The sequence below is a fragment of the Triturus cristatus genome, chromosome 10 (genome assembly GCF_964204655.1).
Source record: "Triturus cristatus chromosome 10, aTriCri1.1, whole genome shotgun sequence".
Taxonomy (NCBI): Eukaryota; Metazoa; Chordata; class Amphibia; order Caudata; family Salamandridae; genus Triturus; species Triturus cristatus.
This window is the reverse complement of record NC_140593.1, coordinates 784,592,989-784,616,942: the sequence shown is the minus strand read 5'-3', so window position 1 is coordinate 784,616,942 and position 23,954 is coordinate 784,592,989. Positions and strand designations below refer to the sequence as shown.

Genomic DNA, 23,954 nt, shown 5'->3' with positions numbered 1-23,954 from the left:
GGGGTCTGCCACTCACCCAATTGTGGTTCATAAGACCACTGCAGGTCTTTTGCTGTTCCCTACAAGATCTAGACCATGTCAGATTCCCCTGATGTTGCACCCAGTGGGCCTGCGAGTCCCATTGAAGAGCTCGCATATGCCAGCGGGCAGGCATCAACAGTAGGATGTGGAAGGTCATGAGGCCAGCGGCCTTAGTCAGTCTCACTGAAATTCAGGATACAGGCTGAAACATCGGTATCATAGCCTGAATATTTCGGACAACCTTTTTTTGGGTGGGGGCGCAAAACGGTACCGTGTTCAGAATGGCTCAGATGAGAGGAAGACAGGTGTGACTAGAGCACTAAATAGTGAACCCCAGCAAGTGATGGAGGTCCGCCGTAGTCTGGAGGTGGGAGACTACAGCCTGGGGCGAGCCTGCCTGCAACAGCCGGTAATGGAGATACAGAAAGACAGACTGGCCTTGGACCAAGTCCTAAGCAGGACGTCAGTAACTATCTCATTAAAAAGGGAGAAGTGTTTCTGATGGGGGCACTCCCGGCAGAAGCACCCAAGTCTAGACAGCCACTGAGGAAAAGCTTAAGCCCAGGACCTAGGCCACCCTCCTCACCACCCTTGCGAAGGAAGCTTCCTCTTCCATAGCCATGGTGGAGGTAGAAAGCATGCCAGTATCTGGAGAAGTGTCCAGTCCAGTGTCATAAAAATGGTATTCCTCAGGGTCCAGCAACCCCTCCAGTTCTTCCAATTCCCAGCTCCTAAGAATAGAACTCGGGCTCTAGCCTGAAAGGTATGGCTCCAGTTGGCGTCTCATATGAAAAGCTAGAACAGAAGTTGCGCACTCAAAATTTCTCCAGGTCAATGTTTTAAGCAAAATTAGTTGGTGCAAACGAATTAATCCCCCTGAGTAGGGAATTCAAATCGTAGATAATGATAGCACGTTCCTGAATAGGAAAATGTCTTTCGTTTTGCACTCAATCTCAGAGATGTGATCTCTTTTGTGAAATTAAACTCAGGTAAATCGGAACTTATTCAAGTATAACTTGAGTTTATTAACCGTTGTTCAAAGTTAATGAAGTCAAAGAATTGTATTCATTCTTTATCAATGCATCATATATCCAACTGCCCAATGCATTTCGGGCTTTTTTAAGCCCTTCTTCAGGGGCGGTACTCTGAAAGGATAAGGTATAGGGTTCAGTATATATATACATTTTATAAACACTCAATAGAAAAGAACAATTTTTATCCAAACAATTATACAGTGGATTTTGATTGTAACAAACATGATCATGTTGAAACAGTATTAAAAGTAATACGTTCGTAATAAGTAAAAAAACACAATGCCAGTGTTGGTAATTACCAAAATGGAGGTACACTACACATCAAAGTGATGTGAAAATATCCACTTGTTTTACATGTTAAAACAACATACTGTGATGTGCATTTACCAAGGTCATAGGAAATAGTGAAGCCGAAATGGACCAAGAAAGTTTGGGTGGTAGTGTAAGTAAAAAGATTAAATGAAAAAATGAAAATGCCATATAGGACAAAGTAATGTGGTGTGTTTTTGCCAAAATTGTAGGAAAAAGTAAAGACGAAATAAAAAGAAAAATCTGGATGGTGGTGTGGGTAACAAAAATACATACAGCGTGGGGCCTTTTAAAAGAATACAATCACTATCTGACAAGTAACGGAAGATCAAACTTACAGTTCGTATGGTGATGTATAGATTCTTGGTAAATGCACATCACAGTATGTGGTTTTAACATGTAAAACAAGTGGATATTTTCACATCACTTTGATGTGTAGTGTACCTCCATTTTGGTAATTACCAACACTGGCATTGTGTTTTTTTACTTATTACGAACGTATTACTTTTAATACTGTTTCAACATGATCATGTTTGTTACAATCAAAATCTACTGTATAATTGTTTGGATAAAAATTGTTCTTTTCTATTGAGTGTTTATAAAATGTATATATATACTGAACCCTATACCTTATCCTTTCAGAGTACCGCCCCTGAAGAAGGGCTTAAAAAAGCCCGAAATGCATTGGGCAGTTGGATATATGATGCATTGATAAAGAATGAATACAATTCTTTGACTTCATTAACTTTGAACAACGGTTAATAAACTCAAGTTATACTTGAATAAGTTCCGATTTACCTGAGTTTAATTTCACAAAAAGATCACATCTCTGAGATTGAGTGCAAAACGAAAGACATTTTCCTATTCAGGAACGTGCTATCATTATCCAGTTGGCGTCTGACACCCCTCCTCCAGCTCCGTGTTTGAGTCAGTGATTAGAATGAGGATGGCGCCACAGAGTCAACATTGGGACCTGCGCCAGGGAAGGATAAAGTAGCATGACCAGTGTAGGTCCGGATCGAGGAATGGATCCTAGGGTACCAAATGGCACCACGGCTGCTGGTGCCTAACAAGAAGGGGTCCTAGCTGAACTTCAGGGACCCAAAGGCACACTGGACGCACGAGCTGCCCATATATGAGGCACGTAGAATTCCTTTAGCTAGGACTCTGGGAGGCTCAGAGAGGGCCCAGGCGCAGGCTCCAACATGGAGCCAGGCTTCGAATGTGGATGATCCCTCGGTCAACAGACATGTAAAAGTCAAAGATCTCTATAACTTCTTCCTGTGGTGGTGTGACTTACCCGAATGGCCCAACGACTAAGCGCAACAAGGATCTCCAACTCCACGACCACTGCCGGGACCTTTCTCTAGACCAGGACCTCAATCGTCACGACTTCGCAAGCCGAACTGCCAGGAGCTTGAGGGGTAGTCCCTCAAGCCCTTCGGGTTCATGGAGCAGCAAAAAGTCATTCGAATCGTGGTCACGCTCAAAGCACCAGAGGTATACAAGGTGTGGGTCCGTCACATATCGATCAGTGACTAGCGCTGTAGGGCTTAGAACCGGCCTTCGTAGGCCGCACCATGAGGAAAAACCTGACAAAAGTAGAAATAGTTTCGTCAAAAATGTCAAAAGGGGTATCTCTTCTCCGGATATGCGGTAACTGGCGCAAAAAGAAGAGCACCGACCGCTGCACACTGGGGTGGCGCCTATATAGGCGCCACGCACGTCACATCTGGAGCAGACACCACCACATGGAGCAGTACTAGGCTACCAACAGGCGTGCACGGGTACTGCTCACGAAAACAATTCTGGATGCAGTTTGACACTTGGGGATCATTTTAAGGTAAGTCATCTGCATATAGAAGTCTTAATCAAATAATAGAAGAACGTGGGAATGAGGCTAACCTCAGTTAATAAAGTTGTACATGTACTGCATGTCAATCTGCGGTCTTAAATATTTACTGGGTATTGAGAGTTTTGGGATCCTGGAGAACTTTAGGTTAAATCTCTATGTAGGAGAGATGATCGTAATGAGGTGCGCACCTCACCCATGGTGGACTCGGACCCTAGAGCATGGGGGACCTCGCTGCGTCCAGTGGCCACTCGTGCCGTAGGCGAGGGGTGCAGTGATGGTTCCAGGCATCTGATTTGTCTTCAGCGGGCTCTGAGTTTTTCTTTGGAGATTCTTTTGAACAGAGCTGCTGTACAGAGAAGATCTGGTCTTTGTGGAAGGCAGTCAATCCTCCCTGGGCTTCTGGAGGTCGCTGGCTGGAGGACAACATGACTTTTGGCGCAGGATCTCTGGAAACTGCAGATGGGCTGGTAGGGCAAAGGCCAAGTCACTTCTCTGCAGTCTCCTCTGCTGTGCGTCTTCTTTCGTCGTCCTTCCTAGGTTGCAGGAATCTGCCTTCTGGGTTAAGGGCTGCCCCCTAAAAACTGTATTTAGGGGGCGTTTAAGGGGCGTCTAGGTCAGTAGCCAATGAGCTACTGACCTTAGGGTAACTACACCCTTTGTGTGCTCATCCCATATGGGGGAGTGGGCACAATGCCGAATACTGACTGGAGAGTGCCGACCATCTGCAAGATGACAGGCACTGAAGAGGGCTCCAGTTCACCTCCCCAACCAGAGGGGTGGGTTCGGCAGAGAGAGGTGGGCACACCTTCAGGGCTTTTCTAATTTTTCCTGCATGTCTTTCCGCCAAAAAGGGGGTGAGACAGGAAGGGGGCCTGCTCTTGATAGCAGGAGAGTCTGGGGCTGTGTTACAAAGGCAAAAAGGCCTTATAAGCTCCTGGGTCATAGATGGATCATCTTGTCCTGGGGAGGTTGGACCATCTATGCCCAAGAAATGCTTTGTTTCTGGCCCCCTTGGGTCCAGAAACATGTCTCGTGGAGGCAGGCTGGTGTTTACCAGTCAGGGAACCTATCACAGGTAGGTGTATTTCAGGGGGCATCTCTAAGATGCCTTCTGAGTGCATTGTATAATGAATCCCACACTGGCATCAGTGTGAGTTTATTATGCTGAAAAGTTTGCTACTAAACTTCCCAGAAATCAGTAAAGCCAGTATGGTGCTGAGGAGTTTGTAATGACAAACTCCCAGACCATATTCTCTTTAATGGCTTTATTGCACTGCCAATGTCCAAAAATGGACTTGAGCACTCATGCAACTGTACCTTCACCGGTGGTATAATGCACACAGCTAGAGGGGTGTCTTACCTATATGCCCGGCAGTGGGTTGCAGGCATGGCTCACATGTATGTCTGCCATGTCGACTTGTCACTTTTCTCTGCACCAAAACACGCAGTCTTCAATTGCCGTATGTGTGTGTTAAAGTACAGGACCTCAAAGGGTGGCACAATGTGCTGCATCCCTTAGAGGCCCTCTCTGGTTACAGTCCCTTTAGTACCCATGGTATCTTTTCCAAGGGACTTACATGTGGCCAGAGAGGTGCCAATTGGGGATACAAATGTAGTTTTGGGAAATAACAGGTCCTGGGAATCGGATTGGCAGGGGCCCAGGGCACATCAAGTCAAAGTGCATCAGAAATCTGGCAAAAAGTGGAGGGAGGGTTACTGTAACAGAAACCCACTTTCCTACAGTGGCTGCTTAGAAAAATAATAGCAATAGATTAATAAATTATATACAAATAAAGAAGCAAAATGTAGAAATGAACGTTAAAACATTCTTTAAATGTGAACGTGGCTAAAATTAAATTGGTATTCTCAGATTGATTAGTGGGAGCAGTGCAGGTGCATCAAACAGAAAACAGTATGCATTAGTGGCCTCAAATTTAGAATAATGCCAACCTTCCTATTAAAATTTGGATTTATACCAATATTTTGTTTTTTTGTTCAAATCAATGAAAATGCTTAGGCCAGGTCCCCGGCTTCCAGAAATGATTATATGGGGGTCCACAGTAGTCAGATTAAGAACCACTTCTCCTCCCTGGAGCTAGTTCTTTGGTATTTGCTTGCCTGTTTGTATTGCCGCCAATCCTCCCCACTCCTCCTTAACATTGGCCACTGATTTGATCCTCTCATTGTCCTGACCACCGACAGCCCTGCCATCCTGTTGACACTTCATTGCTCACCCTCCCTTTCCTATTGCTGTATCCCTGCTGTGAGCTCTTCTGCTCCGGGTATTTCTCTTTGTCCCCGGATGGCTATGTTCCTGTTCGCTCCATCTCCCCCTCGCAGGACTGGTCCCCTGCTCCACATGCCCTCAACGGCCCAGTTGCAGTATGCACACGTTTCCAGTCTTTCCAACTGTCCCTTGTGTTTTAAATATGCTTTAATACCACTCCCGTTTCTGTCAGGAATGTCATGTTCCCAATCGATGCTCGACTTCATCATAGTTGATCTGCATTGACACGTTTCTTCTGTGCACGGATTTGTATTAGTATGCTGTGTTATACGCATTTCCTTATTGAAACTTATTCAAAAGATTCAAACCATAAAAAGGTTAAAAACCCTAGCCCATCCCAATAGTATGGAACTACCTGGGAGCTACACTCCCCATGGAAATTCCCTTTGACAACAGGTTTCTCCTTCCTGCTCTGGTTGCAGCCTATCAGCCTCAACAAGTTGCTAACTCTTCATTAGGGTAACTCATTTGCCCTTCAAAAGGAAGCTTCCCCCTTTGAAGCTTGCTGCCTTGGCTCACTCCCCAGTCTAGGGCGCAGCAGCATTTTGCAACAGAATACGGCTTGTGGAAAACTCAGGCAAAGCAGATAAAGCTTTCTAAAGTTTATTTTGTCAAATAGTTACATTAATTCGGACTTGGCCAACCAGCTTAGTTTAATGAGACTATTCTTTTGTTATCCAGAAGTATCAATTTCAGTAGCCCCATTCAGAAGTTACCACTGTTGACGTGTCAATGTGTAACTGTATAGTGTTTAATGGGGCCACTAGCCCTGCAACAGTAAAACAAAAATGCAGGGTTTTTACTGTCAGGACATGTAAAACATTACTATACACATCCTTTTGAAATGGCAAAGTGGAATAAACAGATTAAAAACTGCCCTGCCAGTCTGCAATGGCAACCTGGGAGTCCAGCATTGTTCTACCAATCTCGTGGTGGCACAACAAGCCCTACATCCACGAGTGACATTTAATATACAGCCCCAGGTACACACCGTACCATATACTAGGGACTTACGTTAGTTAACTCATGCCAACTGTATGTCACTCAATTGCACATACACTCTAGTGTAGCACTGGTACTGGGGTCGGATTAGCAGGTTCCAGTGCACTTTGAGTAAAACACCAGCAGCATCAGTCCAAAGGTTTGGCATTTCCTCACACTCTAGAATACCCACTTTTAGATTATGCTTTGACTGCACAGCTATCACCAGAGCTTATAACCAAAAGAAAACTGCTCTAAGAAGTACTATTGAGAAGGGCTTAGAATCCTCACACAGGTTGGTTTCCTTGTGTATTGCATCAGATTGGGCAGAAAGTGTGCTTCCACAAAAAAAGTGTGTGTATTACACTTTGTCTTGTGAGAAAGGTTATGCACTATACAGCATGGCTGTCTGGTTATAGCTGCAAGACAAAGATAAACCAAAGTTCTGACCTATTTATTATGCACAGTTAAAAATAAAAGATGACAGGCTGAGATTATATTTAATGTGAGAAGCATTTGTTAAATGTCAAAATGCATTTAATGGTGGATTATTGCTCTGTATTAAAGTCTGCAGAGGTATTTGCTAAATAGAATCCCAAAGATTACAGCAGTAAGCAAAGGTTTTGGTGTCGGTTACTCCCTCGGAGTAAGGGAATGCAACTTTTGCACTGTTATAATCCTCATTAGGCCCTCTTAGGAGAAAGTATGTTTTTCAGCCTTAAGCAATTTGTATAGATTTGTAAGTTATGACTATATGCCTGATGAATGGCTTATGCTCAGTACAGAAGGCCTGAATTGGTTATGGTGACAAACCTAATAAAGGCTCAACTGGTTCACTAGGAAGTTAAGTCTAATTTCACAGGACCGATCGGTTAATTATTTACTAGGACAGGCATTAGGCTTGAATTATTCATTCTAAAAAGCCTTTGTTAAATTCAATAGGCATTCAACCATAGATCATTACTGTCTTGCAAGCGATACACACTGTTACGTAAAATCTCAGACAAGCATAGCAGGCAATGATTTTGGTATTGATCAGCGGACAGTCACACCAAAACGACCTCACAGGAATGGTGTGAGGAACTGGACATTTAATTTACTGACAAGGTCAGATCTATTCAATTGAACTTCGATGTCGCTACAGCCCGCAGTCTGTGGTGAACATCTCACGTATAAGGGACTTAGTTACCCAAACAAGTTAGAGACCTTTAAAGCCAGCGCCTTACAATACTCACTTGTGGCACTAAAAGCACTCAAATTGAGTTCCCCTAACGATCCCTGACTGACCAAAGTTCTTGCAGTTGCAGCAGAGATCATCAATCTGGTAGTTAACACGCTACTCACTTTCCTTATCCTCGGCCATGGTTACCGCTGCCTGGAAGCAGGCTATTATTCCTCTGCTCAAGATACCTACACTGGATCCCTCATTGCCCTACAACTAAACCCCCTTTCTCACTTCTCTCTACAGTGGCAAAGATACTTTACTGATCCGGCCACTTCCACGTCCTGCAGACAGATCAGCCTGGGATTGGTCTAAATCTAACCTGGCGGACAGAACTCCACAAACCTGGACCCTGCCTTTCGCGGCTTCTCCCCAGAAGCTGGACACGGGGTCCCTCAGGGCTCAGTACTGAGCCCTTTGTCGTTTAACATCTACATGTCTCCCCCGATTCAGTTAGCGGAAGATCTTTGGACCAAATTCATCTCATATGCAGAGGATACTCAGCCTCACTGTCATTGTTCCAGGAGAAAAGCAGCTAACAGTACTCCGGTTAAGGTTTGACTTTCTGCTATTTTACATTGGTTGGCGAAGACCCAACTAAAATGTAATTAGAACAAAACAGAGATCCTCCTCTTCAGGAATTTTCCTTCACAGTTCTGGCTCCTCTTCTGGCCAGATGAGTTCCCTTTACCATCACCCGATGGTGGCCCCATAAAAAACTTGGGGATATGGTTTGATTAAAGTCTACGTTTTGGCCCTCAGATTAAAAGGCAGTCAGGCATTTGTTTTGGCATCCTGAAATCTCTAAAGTTTTTTTTAACCATTGCAAGGAATCTGTGACCTGCACTGGCCTACCTAAAGCAAGATTTAGTCTCTAATCTCCAGCCAGGCAGTTATGTTCCTCTAATAAACTTATGGCATGTGTCCCCAAAGTTCCTCAAACAGAGAGCAGGTAACAGGTCTATCTCGACGAGGGGCTGTGGCCCGGAACCAACTTCCAATTGAGCATCGCGCAATCAGTGTTCTGAGGGTATTTAAAAAGAAGCTGAAGACATTTCTTTTTAGATAAGTTCTCACGAGTTGTTCCTTTTACCTGCAAATAGCATGCACCGGGACACTCCTTGGAGTAGCTATGTGCATTACAAGTGCTAATAATAATAATAATCATCCCCACTGACAAACCTTGAGAGTAGAACATTTTCACAGTGACAATCCTGGTTACATCCTTTTATGACAATCTGCAATTTTGTACACAATAATGTTGTAACTTTGTGCCTGTTCGTTTGTTCACGCTTCAGTAGGCTTGTGTTGGTTATGCTGAGATTCCTATGGCAAAGGCTACAGGCCTCTTTGGTGAAAGTTATGTCCAATACCATAGGCCTTATGTCTTTATTATGAGAGGGTAAGACAAAGACCGTAGACCAGACTTCTGAAATGCACACGTTTAAGCAGTACACTTTGAGAGGTGGATTGTTATTGAACGGGGGTATAAGCCTGCAGATATATTTTTTTACATGGAAACTCAAAGATTACCCGAGTAGGACTGGATTCTGGAGTAGATCATGTCCTTTACCATATCCATACGGTAGAAGATTTGTACTGCAATAATGCCTGATATAACATCTTCATAAGACCCCACAGGCTTGTCTGGCAGGACTGTTACGGGGTCCATACGGTAGAAGATTTGTACTGCAATAATGCCTGCTATAACATCTTCATAAGACCTCACAGGCTTGTCTGGCAGGACTGTTACGGGGTAAACATTTAAAATGGGTCCTTTTTGGGCAGGAGGTGGTTACAATTTAGAGGTAAATGGACCGTTAATTTGCAGAGTTCTCTAGACTAAAAAGAAAAAAAAAAAAAAAGAAAAAAAAGTATCTTTGGTCAGTAATCAATGCCCACAGTGTCCATTTTGGCACCCTTTGTCTGGAAGGTGGTTCTTCTAGGAGTAGGTTAGAAGCCAAGGAGTATAATTAAGTCAGTTTTGTCATTTAGGGACTTGGGAACAAAAAAAAATGGCCACTGGAAGACTTCTTCCTGTTCTCTATGCAATGATCTCCATTATTAAATTAGTAGTGATGATTACATTATTGACAGGGATGCTACCAACCAGGTTGGCACTCACCAAGATGCTCAGAGATCCCAGTTGATTTTACGGAAATTTGGTCACAGGCCTCCTAGTGCCCAGGTTAGACCAGCCAAAGAGGAAAGCTGGGGAAGCAGAGAGACCTTACACCTTTTCTAACAAGAGGATTAGAATACCACATACAACATATTAAAATAAGCAGAATGTTCATCAACACCTCAACGGAGGATTGTGTTTCTGTAAGACCTTTTAAGGCAGTCAGTGGAGTCAGAGCAGTTTCCTGTTTGGACGCTGTAATTTCCAACTGGTTCCAATTTGTTGGAATACTAGTGCACTCCAACTGCTTGCCCATGTTACTCCTTTTAGACACTTAACTTTCTCTAAGCAGCGGTATTGAGCAGCCAAGCCTTTTTCCAAAAGAAAAAGATGACTAGAAAATTCAAATTTCACCACGATGCAGTAAATAATCAACAACAAGTTCCAGTCAGTGCTGTGCTTTGAAATAGGAAAGGCATTTTAACCAGTAAGCTATCAGTTTAGCTCAAAACTCTGGAGAAGATAAAATAAAAATAAAAGCCTGCAATAGCTTTTGGTCTGAGAACTCAAATTCGGTATAGCACTGGGTCTTGGACTAGCATTATCTACCCTATGTATCCTATTTAACTTGGTTCAAGTGGACTTCAAATTGGGTACAAAGGTTTAGCACAAGTTAAATTCTTGTTGAAAAGTAGAAGAGATGCACATCACAGAGACTGTACCAAACTCTATCCCTGAACAAACAGACGACACACTGGTAACAACCCGGAATAAAAAGTGCACCCATAAAAATGGCATAGCTCCAAAACGGTGCCAGCATCAAAAAAGTGTTTATGCCAAGATCCACCATTAAAATCACTAACTACACAGCAACAACTCTGGTGACCCCATCTAGGTTATCCCAAAAATCGTTTGGGACAAGGATCATAAAGGTAAAAGTCACTAGGGTACAGCTACCAGTTCAGGATCCAATTGGCAGCTCTCATTTTTACATGAAGCACAAAGAAACAGGAGCCAGTATTCACCAGGGTGTCCTTCGGGATCATTTTGCTTTTATGGCCCTGTATGACAAAATGTACCAGTCACTTAGGTTTTTCTGGTAAAAGAGCACCCACGAGGGTCACTAGTCTAAGTAGACCATATTCTTCAGGGCGGAGCACGGACAAAGACTCAAAATGTGATCAATGGAATTATGATTAGGTAGATTATTCGAAAGGTTCTTTGATCGGAGAGACAACCTACAGCAAGTATAAGTGAAAGCCAAACCACTGCCATGAGCTCAATAGCCGATTGCTTCTTTGGAACAAGAGATGGTTAAACAAGTACACTCAAGCCATGAGGTGAGCCGAGAAAGTGAAGAATCACCCCATTCAATAGCAAAAGGTAATGGTCCAGCTCATCTAATAAGATATTTGGTAATTAATGGTTTCTTCTACGTAGGCAGTCTCGGGCTAACCTTGTGACTCTCCTGGTTGATACCAATACTTCAAGATGATCTCAAGCAGGTGTTCCGGTCAGACGGGACTTATTCAGGTGTTTCGCACACCTTTTTACCATACCGTGAACCACACACTTTACTGATGCGGTATGGCTACTATGTCTCGTATACCTTCCTGAGAATTCATTTCACAACAATGTGCAGGTACAGGGAATGTTAGGTGAACAGAAGATGTCTAGCATGCCGGAGCTAATCACATGCCCTGATCACAATTAAAAATGGGTCTACAGATAAAGAACTATCCACACATCTTTAGAAACCTTTTTCTAGCTCCCCCCCCCCATCAAAACGGTTTCAGTATACAAGTTGTTAATCTCAGCATTAGGGAAACTTCTTGAACCACTGCCTTCATGGCCAGACATTGTCCCCCTGCACCACACTTACCATAATCACATTTAGGGGATAACGTTTTAAGAGAACCAATTTATGTTATTCCTTTAAAGTAGAAAATTTAAGCAGTTTAAAAATATTTGATGGCAAAGGAGAATGAACCCCAACTAGAGTTGCTACAACCAATGAAAAAGGAGGGCTGTTAATGTCAATGCAAGTTTTTAACAAAACCATCATCGGTAAGTTGACTGAAACCCATCTGTGACCACTGCAAGACTTGACCAATTGATAACAAAAATGCAAACACTTACATCCAGCTCAAAAAACGGGTCTCTCTCTTTACAAGCAATTTCATAGTCGGCCCTCAAAGCCAAGTCATGAACCTTGGTACATTCTCCCAGATCCATACGCTGTAAAATAAAAACATGTACAAGTCAATCACATCAGTACAGGACTAATTACATACAAGAATGAAGTATTACCACATCACACTGTTTAACTAGTACACCAAGAAATTAAATCTAAAGAGACCTATATTCAGGCATTTTATTTTCCTTCTTCACCAATGGCATAGTTTAATTCCATTCTACGACCCTATAACTGAGCGGATTTCAGAATCCATAACATACCTGATGTATATGTCGCTGCTAGGTCCACGGTGGAAAAGAGTACAGTGAAAAAAAACGTGATGACAGGCAGGCAACAGCCAACGCGAAGAATGGAGCTAACTGATAAGGGAAAGTACTAGGGAAAGGCACAGAGAAGCAGTTTCAATAGGCAGGGCAGTGAATGGGACACAGGGAAAAGGAAGGTCATCCGTGATAGGCAACCCCGAGATGGGGAAATAGCAGGAACGTCTGACAACTGACAGACAGGGAAAAGGGCAGTCAACACCAAAAGGCAGAGTGGTATGGGGAGGTGGAGGATTGAGAAAGGGTCTGATGCAGGAAAGAGCTTTAATGCGCAAGAGGAGCAGTGAGCTGAGTAACATTTTTAAAAATTGTATGAGAAGGCAAGTAACATCTGGGTTTATCAGAATCAAGCAGTGAAAAATGGTGCTAACTGGGTCTCTCCTTCATGCAAAGGGCACACCGGCTGCACCAAGAGGAAACAAGAGGGGATCTGGATGCTCATGCAAAGCCAAATAGGACTGGAACAATCTCAGGATCTCCAGCACCACCTAAATATTGTTGCCATGCAAGTCCAAAACCCTTTGCTCTTGACTGAAGCGCTTACCTCCATTAACCCAACTCCAGGTGTCACTTGTTGCTTCCCCTGTACCATACCCATTCATTTAGCGCTACCCTCTAATCAATGCACTGTGCACCCCAGCGAACAACTTTAGTGAAAAATTACATAAGCTTCTACCCTCTCCCCTAAATAACCAACCTTGCACATCGAACCACTCATTTTGAGACATCCTTAACCCACAAAACAAGATAAAATGAGCTTTGTTACACCTCAAACTGTGACCAGAGTCAAAACCTCCGCTTATTATTCATTCTCTAAAGCCGGGACTATCTGGCAGATCTTCCCAGTATTTTGCAGCAAATAATTGCTACAATCCACTTGTGCGACCTTTCCCGCTTGTTCAACATGGGCAAGTCATATACACTTGGCCCTTCACATAAACCAACTGATTAAGCATTTTACTGCTCATTACTAATATACAAGTCACTTACTGTTCCAGCAAGAATATCATGAGGGCAGCAATCCAAGAGATGACTTTTGCAGACACGTTCATCTGAATATTTCACTCTTTGTCTTGTCTCATCACCTGAAAATTATTGTGTTGGTTAATACAACACTGAAATGTATCGAAATAGTTACGAGCATATATAACCAAAAGGTGTGAATAGGTTGCTTCAACTTTTATACAAACCCATTTTGGTCAGAGGGCTAGCTCGGCATGCTTGAAATCTTGCACTCGCCGGTTCTGTTTTTTTAACTTTTGTTTTTAAGATCTTTTCAAAAACTAGCAGAAAGATCTTAAAATCGCAACTAATTTGCTGCTGCATAGCATTTTCTTTTACCAGACAGACATATGGACAGGTTTTAAGGGGCAAGCTAATTTTTATTTTTTCTTCAAACCACAGTGACACAAAAAGGAGCATTTTCACAATTCTCAAAGCTCCAAAACAATACAAGTAAATTACCTGCATCAAAAGCAAATCTGCATTAAAATGCTAAAGTGTATATAAAAGGGTCCACGGGCCAGTTTCATATAAGATTGCAAGCAAAAGGCTAAACACCCAGATAAAGGAGTTAAGATTTCTGCAGCAAAATGGATAGGTGGATCAAGTAGTTGTAAATCAGGCAAACCTGCCTTACGGTCAGCATGTTTGAGTGGATACACACTCCTCCACACTTAGCCAGGAAAATGCTTATGTGACAAAGTCACTGTGTCAGGCCGGTCAGTCGGGAAAGCTTGCCATTACGTTATAGTCTCAACAATTCTTAAAACTTAATTCCTGTGACTGCATGATATATACGTCGGTATGCATTTTTCTTTACTATAAAGAGGAGAGGGACACCTTTTACACATTGTTTTAACTGTTTAGTTCATTTCTTTTGCAGACTGCCGTACTTTACATGTTAATATCTCTAGACAAGAACATAGGTTCAATGCTCCAGATTTAGTCAAAGGCTGCCTATTAAATAGTTACTGAATGCCAACCCCTGATTTTATTGAACAAAACTACCAATCTCAGTTAGTATATAACATCAAAAAAAGAGACACCACAAATGTTATGACAAAACATTCCTATGACAGACCGAAATGTAATCAACACATTAGTACAATTCAAATATAGGGTTTACTTACCAAAGATAGAAGCAAATGCCAAGCTTAGCAGGTCTGAATGCCTGGTTAGGAATACAGCCAGGGTTGTAGTTCTAGGGCGCTTGGTGAGATGTGTGCAAATACAAGGATGGTGGAGAAAGTGATTTCATTACAACAGATAAAAATGTATTTTGTGTTGGCCAACACAGATTACTTATGATGGTGATCCACTGAATTTATGAGATCGGTGCCACGTTGAAGCAGTCAACTATTCCCATTAAAATACTCAGGGAATTCCAAAGCTGGTCCAAAAAGTAAACTCATTAGACACTGCTTTCCTTCCCCAACAGAAAACAAGCACTGTCAACACCAAAAGGTCTGGCATCTAAAGAATGTTGTATGGTAATATGAAGCACTCCAAGCAGATTTCATGGAAGCACAGAACTGTAGAACAATGTTAGTTTAGGGTGAAAGTTCAGGTGATAATAGTTGCTGTCATGCCAGACTTAAAATCCATCTCTGGCAGCAGCTCAGATGGGAGGAGAGGAGTCAGTAACATTAATGACATTAACATAAATGACTGCCATCCGATCTGTGCTGCTACCAGAGAAATACATTTTATCTAGTTATCCAAGACACTTTATTAGCATTACAATATCAAGTTTGTGCTCCTGAAAGTTCAGCCTCAGGCAATTGGATAAGCAAATGATCACAGCTGTGTGGAGGGCAATCACTTTTTTTGTGGAAGCTCACAGCTTCTGCCAAATCAAAACATGTACTTTTGGCTGCCAATATGTGGGCAGAGTCAAGGCCCCTTTCCTGATGATTCAAGCATAATCGCCTGGAAACAGCTGCGCTGTCAAGACATACCATAAAGTAGTCAAGAAAAATCCTTTACAAATGAGCATGCTCTGCATCTACACACCACATAAATAATATCTCCTAGTAGGGTGGATCCTGGACTGGCTGCCAAATTCAGTTACAAATGAACAAACGCATACAGAATCAGGCCTCTGTGCACAGGCGCCTTGCTTCCACAAGCATATGACACTAATGGCTAGAAAACTCAATCCATCTCAAATCACAGAAGCAAAATCACTATCAGAGAAATGAATTAAACTAGATTAGCACTGAACTGTGTTAAGCAAATATGAGCCCTTTATACCCGTTTCAACGTAATATGACCTGGCTGCTGCTGACTAAGACATGCTAAGGCTACACTAATTAAAAGTATAGATATTACATACTTCACCCACCCCCCGAATATTCCTGAGGAAAATATATGCAGGTTTTCAATTGAGCATTTGTGTTGCCTTCTAGTTAGAATAGGAACACTGGGCTTAGCTCAAGCGGACAACGAATGTTCTGGTGGGTTAAAAAATTCCCCATAAAAAGTGAGGTCAGGCAAATATAAATGCATATATCTATTGACATACGCATACAGATATATATCTACACATGCACAAACTGTTGAATGATACACAGCTCACTGTAACTTCCTTGATTCGAATAGGAGCTTCTCCCCTCTTGAGACTCATTCAGTTTTACTCTAGCAAGTTACTCTAGTGACAACAGTCTCCTTACTTAATCTGTTGAAAGTGATACAGACTGGGGCGTGGTCTGGCCACGCAGGAAGATGGCCGCCTGACAAGTGAGCTCCGTCGCGGGATGGACCCTTAACAGAAAAATTCCTACCTCACGTCTGCTTTGGAGTCCTCTTCTTGTGCCCTGCGACAGCCGGAGAGTGGTGGGCACGACTTGGGTGTGCTTCCGGCGATGTGACGGCGAAGTCTCCCCGGTGTTTGCTGCTCGGATGACGGAGTGGTGTGGAGCTGCGCGTCCGGCGGGGCTCGCCTGACGTATTCACACAGGCTGCTTCTCCTCCCTCCTTAAGCCGCGCCTATGCCACGAAGACCGCCTGCCCCCATGAGGCCGCGCCTTTGCTGCTACTGAAGAGCGCTCGTCTCCTCATGAGGCCGCGCCTTCGCTGCTGACGACGGGCGCCCGCCTCCTCATGAGGCCGCGCCTTCGTTGCTGACGACTGGCGCCCGCCTCCTCATGAGGCCGCGCCTTCGTTGCTCCTGACGACTGTTTGCCTCCTCATGAGGTCGCGCTTTTCTCAACCTGCCTGCAATACTTCTCTTCAGGAATGTCACCTGACAGGAGTTAGATTTTTTGGACGTGTCGTCGCTCAGCCACTGGTAGGATAACTTCCTTCTATACTCCTGTTGTGGCACACGTCATTCGCCTCAATCAGCCAATGAGCATATTATCAGGTCAGCAAGCATTTTGCGCTTCATCACGCTAAACTGTTCTTCAAAGCTGGGAAATTTTTTGCTGCAGTTACAGTTTCGCGCCTTTTTGACTTTTGGTTACAATTGACGCTTCATGGCCTCCTTTAGCGCAGTATATATGTCCTACACAAGAGAGTGCTTTCCTCTAACGCCATTATAGCGCTCATGTCAACTCCTTCAGTCAGGCTGTGCCTTTTCTGCTTTGACTATGATTACTTTGCATTCTACAGCCCTGTTCATATTGCTGTGCATGTAGCTGTGCTTATTGTTATTACCACAAACGCGCGAATGATGTTTCATTTTATTTTACCTCTATTTACATACCTGTGAATATAGCGACAGTTGTTATTATATTTACAAGTGTAGGCAGTGGGGGTCATTAAGCAATGATACACTTTTACATTTTACTGTCTAGAAACGCGTTATAAGTTTCTTTTTGCTTATTAATGCTGTACATATACAGTTATCAGGTGTTTCTTTTGCATGTCTTGGTGTTGTTCTGCAACTATATATAAGCATTCCTTGGCAGCAAGACGGCTTTACGTTCTTTCAAAGTTTTTATTAAACATTCTCCTCAAATGCCTGCCTCTAAGCAAGGAAACAAGGCTTCTAAACCACTTCTTTTTGCAGAAGCTCTCAAGCAATCCACCAGTATGCCTACAAAAGACAATGCCTCCTCTCCTTCCGCCTCACCTCAGGCGTCGACCTCTAATGGTGGGCAGGCGTCGGCGGCAGCTTTGCAACGTATCCTGCACGAAATATCCGAGGTCAGTCGTCGGTTAGATGACATGCACCTCACAATCACATCACTAGCTGAAGAGACTAAATCTATTAAGACAGAACTCACCACCTTTCATACGAAGTTTGAATCCCTTGATTCTAGGGTTTTGGCAGTGGAGAATCGATTGGAATCTCTTCCAAATCAAGACCGGGACCTTTTACTCTTCCATAGTAAACTCATTGACTTGGAAGACAGAAGTAGGAGGGACAACATTCGTTTTTTTGGCTTTCCAGAACGCATTGAAGGGCAGAATTCCAGTGTATTTCTGTGTCGTATACTCCCAAAGCTAACTGGTATTCCTTTCAATCCACCCCTGGAGATACAACGTGCTCATAGAATTGGTCCTCCACGTGATGATCCTGCCGCACGTCCACGACCGATTATTGCCTGTCTTCTTCGTCATGAACAAACAAGACAAATATTATCTGCGGCTCGGCTGCAAGGCTCCTTTTCCTTTGAAGGTCATCGCATTTTTATGGCAGCTGATTTCTCCAAGGAAACTAATGAGCGGCGGAAAGCCTTTCTCTCCATGCGACCTCAACTGCGTCAGCTAGGTATCAAATATGGCCTATTCGATCCAGCACGCTTTCGCGTTACCAAAGATGGAGTCTCTAAGGACTTTTTCGACCCCGAGCATCTTCAACAGTTCCTGGACCGTCTTCATCCTCAAGAAATGGAGGTTCTTACTACACCCTCACAGCAAGCTCAGTTCCATTCACCCTCTAAGTCTTCCACTACATTGTCAGATCGCAACAGGCGCCCTCCTAGCAGCCCCCGACCAAGGGGAAGGGATTTTGAACGTCTTCATCGCTCACAAGAAGATAGGAAAGCTGCAATTCAATCGGTCTCGGTTGCTACGTTTTCACAAGATCTACAGAGAGACAAGTCACGGTCTCCTCTTAAAACTCCTTCGGATGCGGACTGAATAATCCTTTCACTCCTAGAGGTTGTTGTCCTTAATACTATTGGCAGTTAGCTGTAGATTCTCTTGTCTTGAGAGTCTTATTTTTTACTGTTAATTATTTACCACATTTTTCACATGTTTTGCTGTTCTTATAATATCTGCTTGTCCCTTTTTTACCTCTCTCTTTCTAGCTTTTCATCTTATTTTCTTTTCTCCTCCAACCTGCTTACTGTTATTCCTCTGCCTAATAATAATTCCATTCTTTCTTCTTCTTACATTCATTGCTTTTCCTGTTACAATTTATTGCCTTAAATATTTCCCCAACAATTTTGTATCTATTGGGGCGTCTTGGCGCTTAATGGTTTAATTACAGTTTTATTATTCTACTTGCATGTTTCTATGTTGGTTTATTTAAACACGCATTGTATGCCTTATGATATTAGGTTACTTTACATTTAATTATCTCTGGATTCTCAACCTCTATTTTGCTCTACCTACCTTTTTATTACACCTAGGTTCTTTTCCACAATGTTATTCTGGGCTTCCCTTCTATATCATTATTACTCTCCTAATCTTTTCTCTTTTCTGTGGGGTCCTTTCCCGTGGCGGTGCTCTAGTGCGCCCAGGCCCGCGGGTAACAGTCTACGGTCTCGTGTTCTCTCTTTGCTTTTACTCAATATTTTCTAGTTCTCTTTAATATTATATCACCTCTCTAAATCTTATCTCCCTTTTTCTTCTTTTTTCATCATTCTTCTTATCGCTTTTTTCATGTATTCCATTTAAATTGTAGTTTCGTTTCTATTTATTTTATCCTTGTTTCCCTTTCTTTTTGTCATTTCTTTTCTTTTTCCTTTGTTTGGTTTAACACGTTGTTTTGTGCTCCATTCTACGGTTTCTGATATTTACGTTGTTTTAATATGGCAAAAACACACTCTCTTAATGCAATTACTTGGAATGTACATGGTCTCACCCATTACATAAAACGGAAAAAAGTTCTCTCCTACCTTCAGACTAAGCATGTAGATGTAGCCTTGCTTCAAGAGACCCATTTGGATGCTCTAGAATCAGACAAACTTTGTAGGGATTGGGTGGGTAAAGTTATACATAGCAGCATTCAACAAGATGAATCCACGGACACAGGCCCCCTCCGCAAATGTGGAGTTGCAATTCTTCTTCGCAAGTCCCTTCCGGTCACTGTTTCTAAAACATGGTCAGATGTAAATGGCCGCTATGTTTTTGCTAAACTTAAAATTGGTGATTCTCACGTTTGTGTAGGGTCTGTATATGCCCCTACAGGTACCAAGAAAACATTTTTTCTTCAACTATCCCGATTGTTGCTTGAAATTAATGCATCGCAATATTTGATTGGTGGTGACTGGAACGTGACGCAAGATTCTATTCTAGATAAAACTGGTCCATTAGATAGGGGTAATGCGTCAGATAGAGCTTTGCTAGGCGATATTGTGTCAGATATCGGGTTGGTTGACCATTGGCGTATCAGTCACCCAACGGATAAGGAATATACTTTCTTTTCGTCGACTCATGGTACGTTTTCTCGCCTTGACTACTTCCTTATCTCACAGAATGCAGTTAAGTTGGTCACAGATTCCTGCATCTTGGAAGCGGCATTGTCTGACCACTCTCCGGTTCTCCTTTCCCTAGACCTGGGACTTTCTAATCCTGGACGTAAGCCCTGGCGAATGAACATTCAGCGCCACAGAACTCCTGTTGGTAAATCCCAACTGCAGTCACACCTTCAAACTTATCTTTCTAATAATCAGGGATCCGTGACTTCCAGCAGGACTCTTTGGGCTGCTGCTAAGGCTACTTTAAGGGGTCAACTAATGCGCGATGCAGCACTCGCTAATAAGCAAAATGCGAGGAAGCAAGTGGAACTCGAACATGACATACAAACCTATTCTCGCCTATATATCACCTCTCCGTCCCTACAAAATCGGAAATTGCTTGAACAAGCCCGAATGGCCTTAAACAGTCTTTTTACATCTAAGGCAGAATACGCCTTACAGAAAATGAAAGGTCGACATTATGAGCAGGGAGAAAAGGCGGGAAGGTTATTAGCCGCACAGTTGCGTCAAAGGGAGGCATCTATGGCCATTCCGGCCATCAGATCTGCGCAAGGACACTTGTGCACAAAACCTCATGACATTGTCAATGAGTTCGCCTCCTTTTATGAATCTCTCTATACTTCTGATAATCGAATGGATTCGGATAAGATGACGGCATTCCTTGCGAATGTGCATCTCCCTTCTCTTTCAGCGGATGGTAAGGCCATCCTTGAGGGTGAAATAACTAGGGATGAGGTTTCCAGTGCGATAGCTGCTCTGCCCTATCACAAGGCCCCTGGTGAGGATGGGTTTCCTCCTGAATTCTATCGTTGGGCGGGTCTCAATATTATTGACACTCTACATGCTGCATTCCAGGAGGCGGATGCTGCATCTTCACTGGGTTCCCTTTCTAACAAAGCTATCATTGTCGTGCTACCAAAGCCAGGCAAAGATCCCCAGCTTTGCAGTAGTTATCGTCCCATTTCTCTGTTGAACTCTGATATTAAAATTCTGGCCAGTATCCTTGCGTCTCGTCTGCGTAAAGTCTTACCTTCTTTGATACATCATTCCCAAGTAGGCTTTGTACCGGGACGCTCTTCCCGGAATCATCTGCGTTCCCTGTCCCATGCACTGTGGTCGGCTCAACATCTCACAGATGATGCGTTAGCCCTTTCACTTGACGCAGAGAAAGCGTTTGATCGCATCGAATGGAACTACCTTTTCACGGTCATGGAAAAATTTGGCTTGGGTACAAAATTTATTGATAAAGTGCGTTTACTTTACGATCATCCTTCTGCTCAAGTGAACTGTGGTGGATTTCTATCTGATACCTTTACAATCAAGAGAGGGACACGCCAAGGTTGCCCACTATCCCCCCTTCTGTTTCTTTTAGCTATGGAACCTCTAGCTGCAACCATCCGTCAATCCGATGAAGTTTCTGGTATTCCCCTCCCTATTGGACATTCTAAAATATACCTGTACGCTGATGATATTTTACTCACCCTTACTCGTCTTCCTCAGTCGATCCCCTCTCTTCTTCAGATTATTAATGATTACTCTTCCTTTTCAGGTTATAAGATTAATTGGGACAAAAGTGAGGCTCTACCCATTTCTAATGGTACCACAAAAGCTGCCATCTTTGGTTTTCCTTTTCGTTGGCAGGCCTCACGCCTCAAATACTTGGGTGTCCTAGTTAATAAAGGGTTACAGGACATGGTTACAGATAATCTATCTCCTCTTATCTCCCAAATGCGTCGGGACTTTGATAAATGGAAGGCTCTGGGTCTTTCTCTCTGGGGTAGGGCTCAGGCTGTTAAAATGGTTACTCTTCCGAGATTTATTTACATTCTAGGCATGCTTCCCCTACAGATTCCCTTATCCTTACTCCGATCAGTAGATGCCCAGATTAAAACCTTCATTTGGGGTAATGCCAAGCCACGTCTTGCCATAACTAAGCTGAAGGCTCATCAGTTATCTGGTGGCATTGGTCTCCCATCCATTGAACACTACTCCTTGGCGTTACATATCTCCCAACTCTCATATTTTTTACCTGGTATTTAAGACTTGCCACAATGGGTCCAAATAGAACGACATCTTCTATCCTCAGAATCGAATCTTACTCCTTTGTATGGTAGTGGCACTAGCCGTCTTGACCCGAAAAATCCGATTTTATCTGCCATGCATAAATCCTGGCAGAGAAGTCATAGGCTGTTGGGTTCGAATCCAAGAATTCATATCAAAGCCCCCCTATGGAATAATTCGGGCATTCGTATCAATGGTCGTATGTTATCCTGGCCTGAATGGCGTGCTGCAGGTGTCCTTTATCCGGATCAGCTTCTGCATGATGGGGATTTTAAGCCATTCTCTCAGCTAAGAGTAGAATTTGATCTTCCCCTACACCATTCTTTTAAATACCTCCAGCTTCAGCAATGTCTGAAGATCCATATGGGGTCACCGCCATGGATATTACAAGATTCCCCTATTTTATCCTATTTGCACGTTTGGGGGAAATTTAAAGGTGTTACCTCCGGCATATATAAAATTTTATCGTCCCACCTCTTCTCTAAACCCCTTTCACATGATCTTCAGCGTAAATGGCAAGTTCGCCTCTCAATTTCCTTTTCTGACATTGAATGGGATCTGATTCTGGAGAATTTGAACAAGGGAGCCCGTGAATCAAGGCTTAAATTTTGTCTTTTTAAAATACTACACGATTGGCACTGGTCTCCAGTCAAATTGCACAAAGCTGGCCTTCTTTCCCATTCCAATTGCTGGAGATGCTCCAATTCAGGTTGCGATATTACTCATATCATTTGTGATTGCCCTAGTATCCGATCTTATTGGGCTTACATTGGTACTACTTTGAATTCCACTATGCCCCTAAAATTGCCACTTACACCAACTAATATCCTCCTGCATGATGTCCGCCACTCCCCAAAGCTCTCGAAGCCACAACTCCGTCTTTTTCATATCTCACTGGCTACTGCTAAAATATGTATCCTGCGTCATTGGAAATCATCTTTGCCTCCCTCTCAGGAAGATTGGTTGGTAGCGATGATACAGACTGCCTCACATGAACGCACAATCTATAACCTTCAGGATCAAGCTGACACCTTTCTCCGAATTTGGTCTCCATTTCTTAAATCAAATTCTGCTAACTCCCCTGCTTCTACTTCTATCCAAGCACATTAATCTGCTTCTACCCTCTCTTGTCCTTTGTTTATTTCTTTTCTTTTCTTGTCTTCTGTACTCTCTGTTTTATTCGCTACAGTGTTCATCCGTCTTTATCTAATCATTTTACCTTTGTTTTATCTATTTATTTATATTTCCTGCACTTCTATTGTCTAAGCTCCTTCCCTTTTTCCTCCCCTTATAGGTTATTTCTTTATAATATATCATTCTATGTCTTGACATAATTATTACTTCAATTAGTATTTATATATTTAAATGCATATTTATATCATATTTATCTAATATTTATTCATCAGTATCTTTTTGCACTATTTCTCTCAACATGGATCTATTTTCTCTTCATTTTCTGTTGTTTATGCTTTGATGTATTTGTTTTACAAAACTTTAATAAAAAATTTCAACACAAAAAAAAGAAAGTGATACAGACTGACTCTGCACCAGTCTGACTGGTAAAGCAATACTTATTTCGCTTTGCTCAAGCAATAAAGATCACCAACTTATCCAACACTTGCTCCTTATCCCTTCAAAGCTATAGAAAGGCCTTTTCAGCTCTACCTCCTCCTCAGATAACAATCTGCCTCCACAGACCCAGACGACATTCAGCCAATAAAATCATCCCAGTGATTGCAGAGATCCTTTAAATGGTGGCTGTACAACTCGAACATTTTACAATTTCAGTTCTACTTCTCTCCAACCTAGTCTGGCTTTTTACCTTTGAACAAGATGAAGGGGGGGGAAGCTCTCCTTTAGGCTTTTCGAAGACACATACTAATGTGG

General features: G+C 42.8%; 1 protein-coding gene across 4 annotated transcripts in view; it reads right to left on the bottom strand.

The window, feature by feature from the left end:
- Positions 1-23,954, bottom strand: part of LOC146789998 (putative RNA-binding protein Luc7-like 1) — a 183,268-nt gene that overhangs the window by 118,734 nt on the left and 40,580 nt on the right. For all 4 annotated transcript variants that reach the window (XM_085628318.1, XM_085628320.1, XM_085628317.1 and 1 more), the window contains 2 exons: positions 13,342-13,436; positions 11,971-12,069 (listed from right to left, as the gene is read on the bottom strand). In XM_085628318.1, the coding sequence (XP_085484444.1) occupies positions 11,971-12,069; positions 13,342-13,436 (194 nt within the window). The remainder of the gene's footprint in view (positions 1-11,970; positions 12,070-13,341; positions 13,437-23,954) is intronic.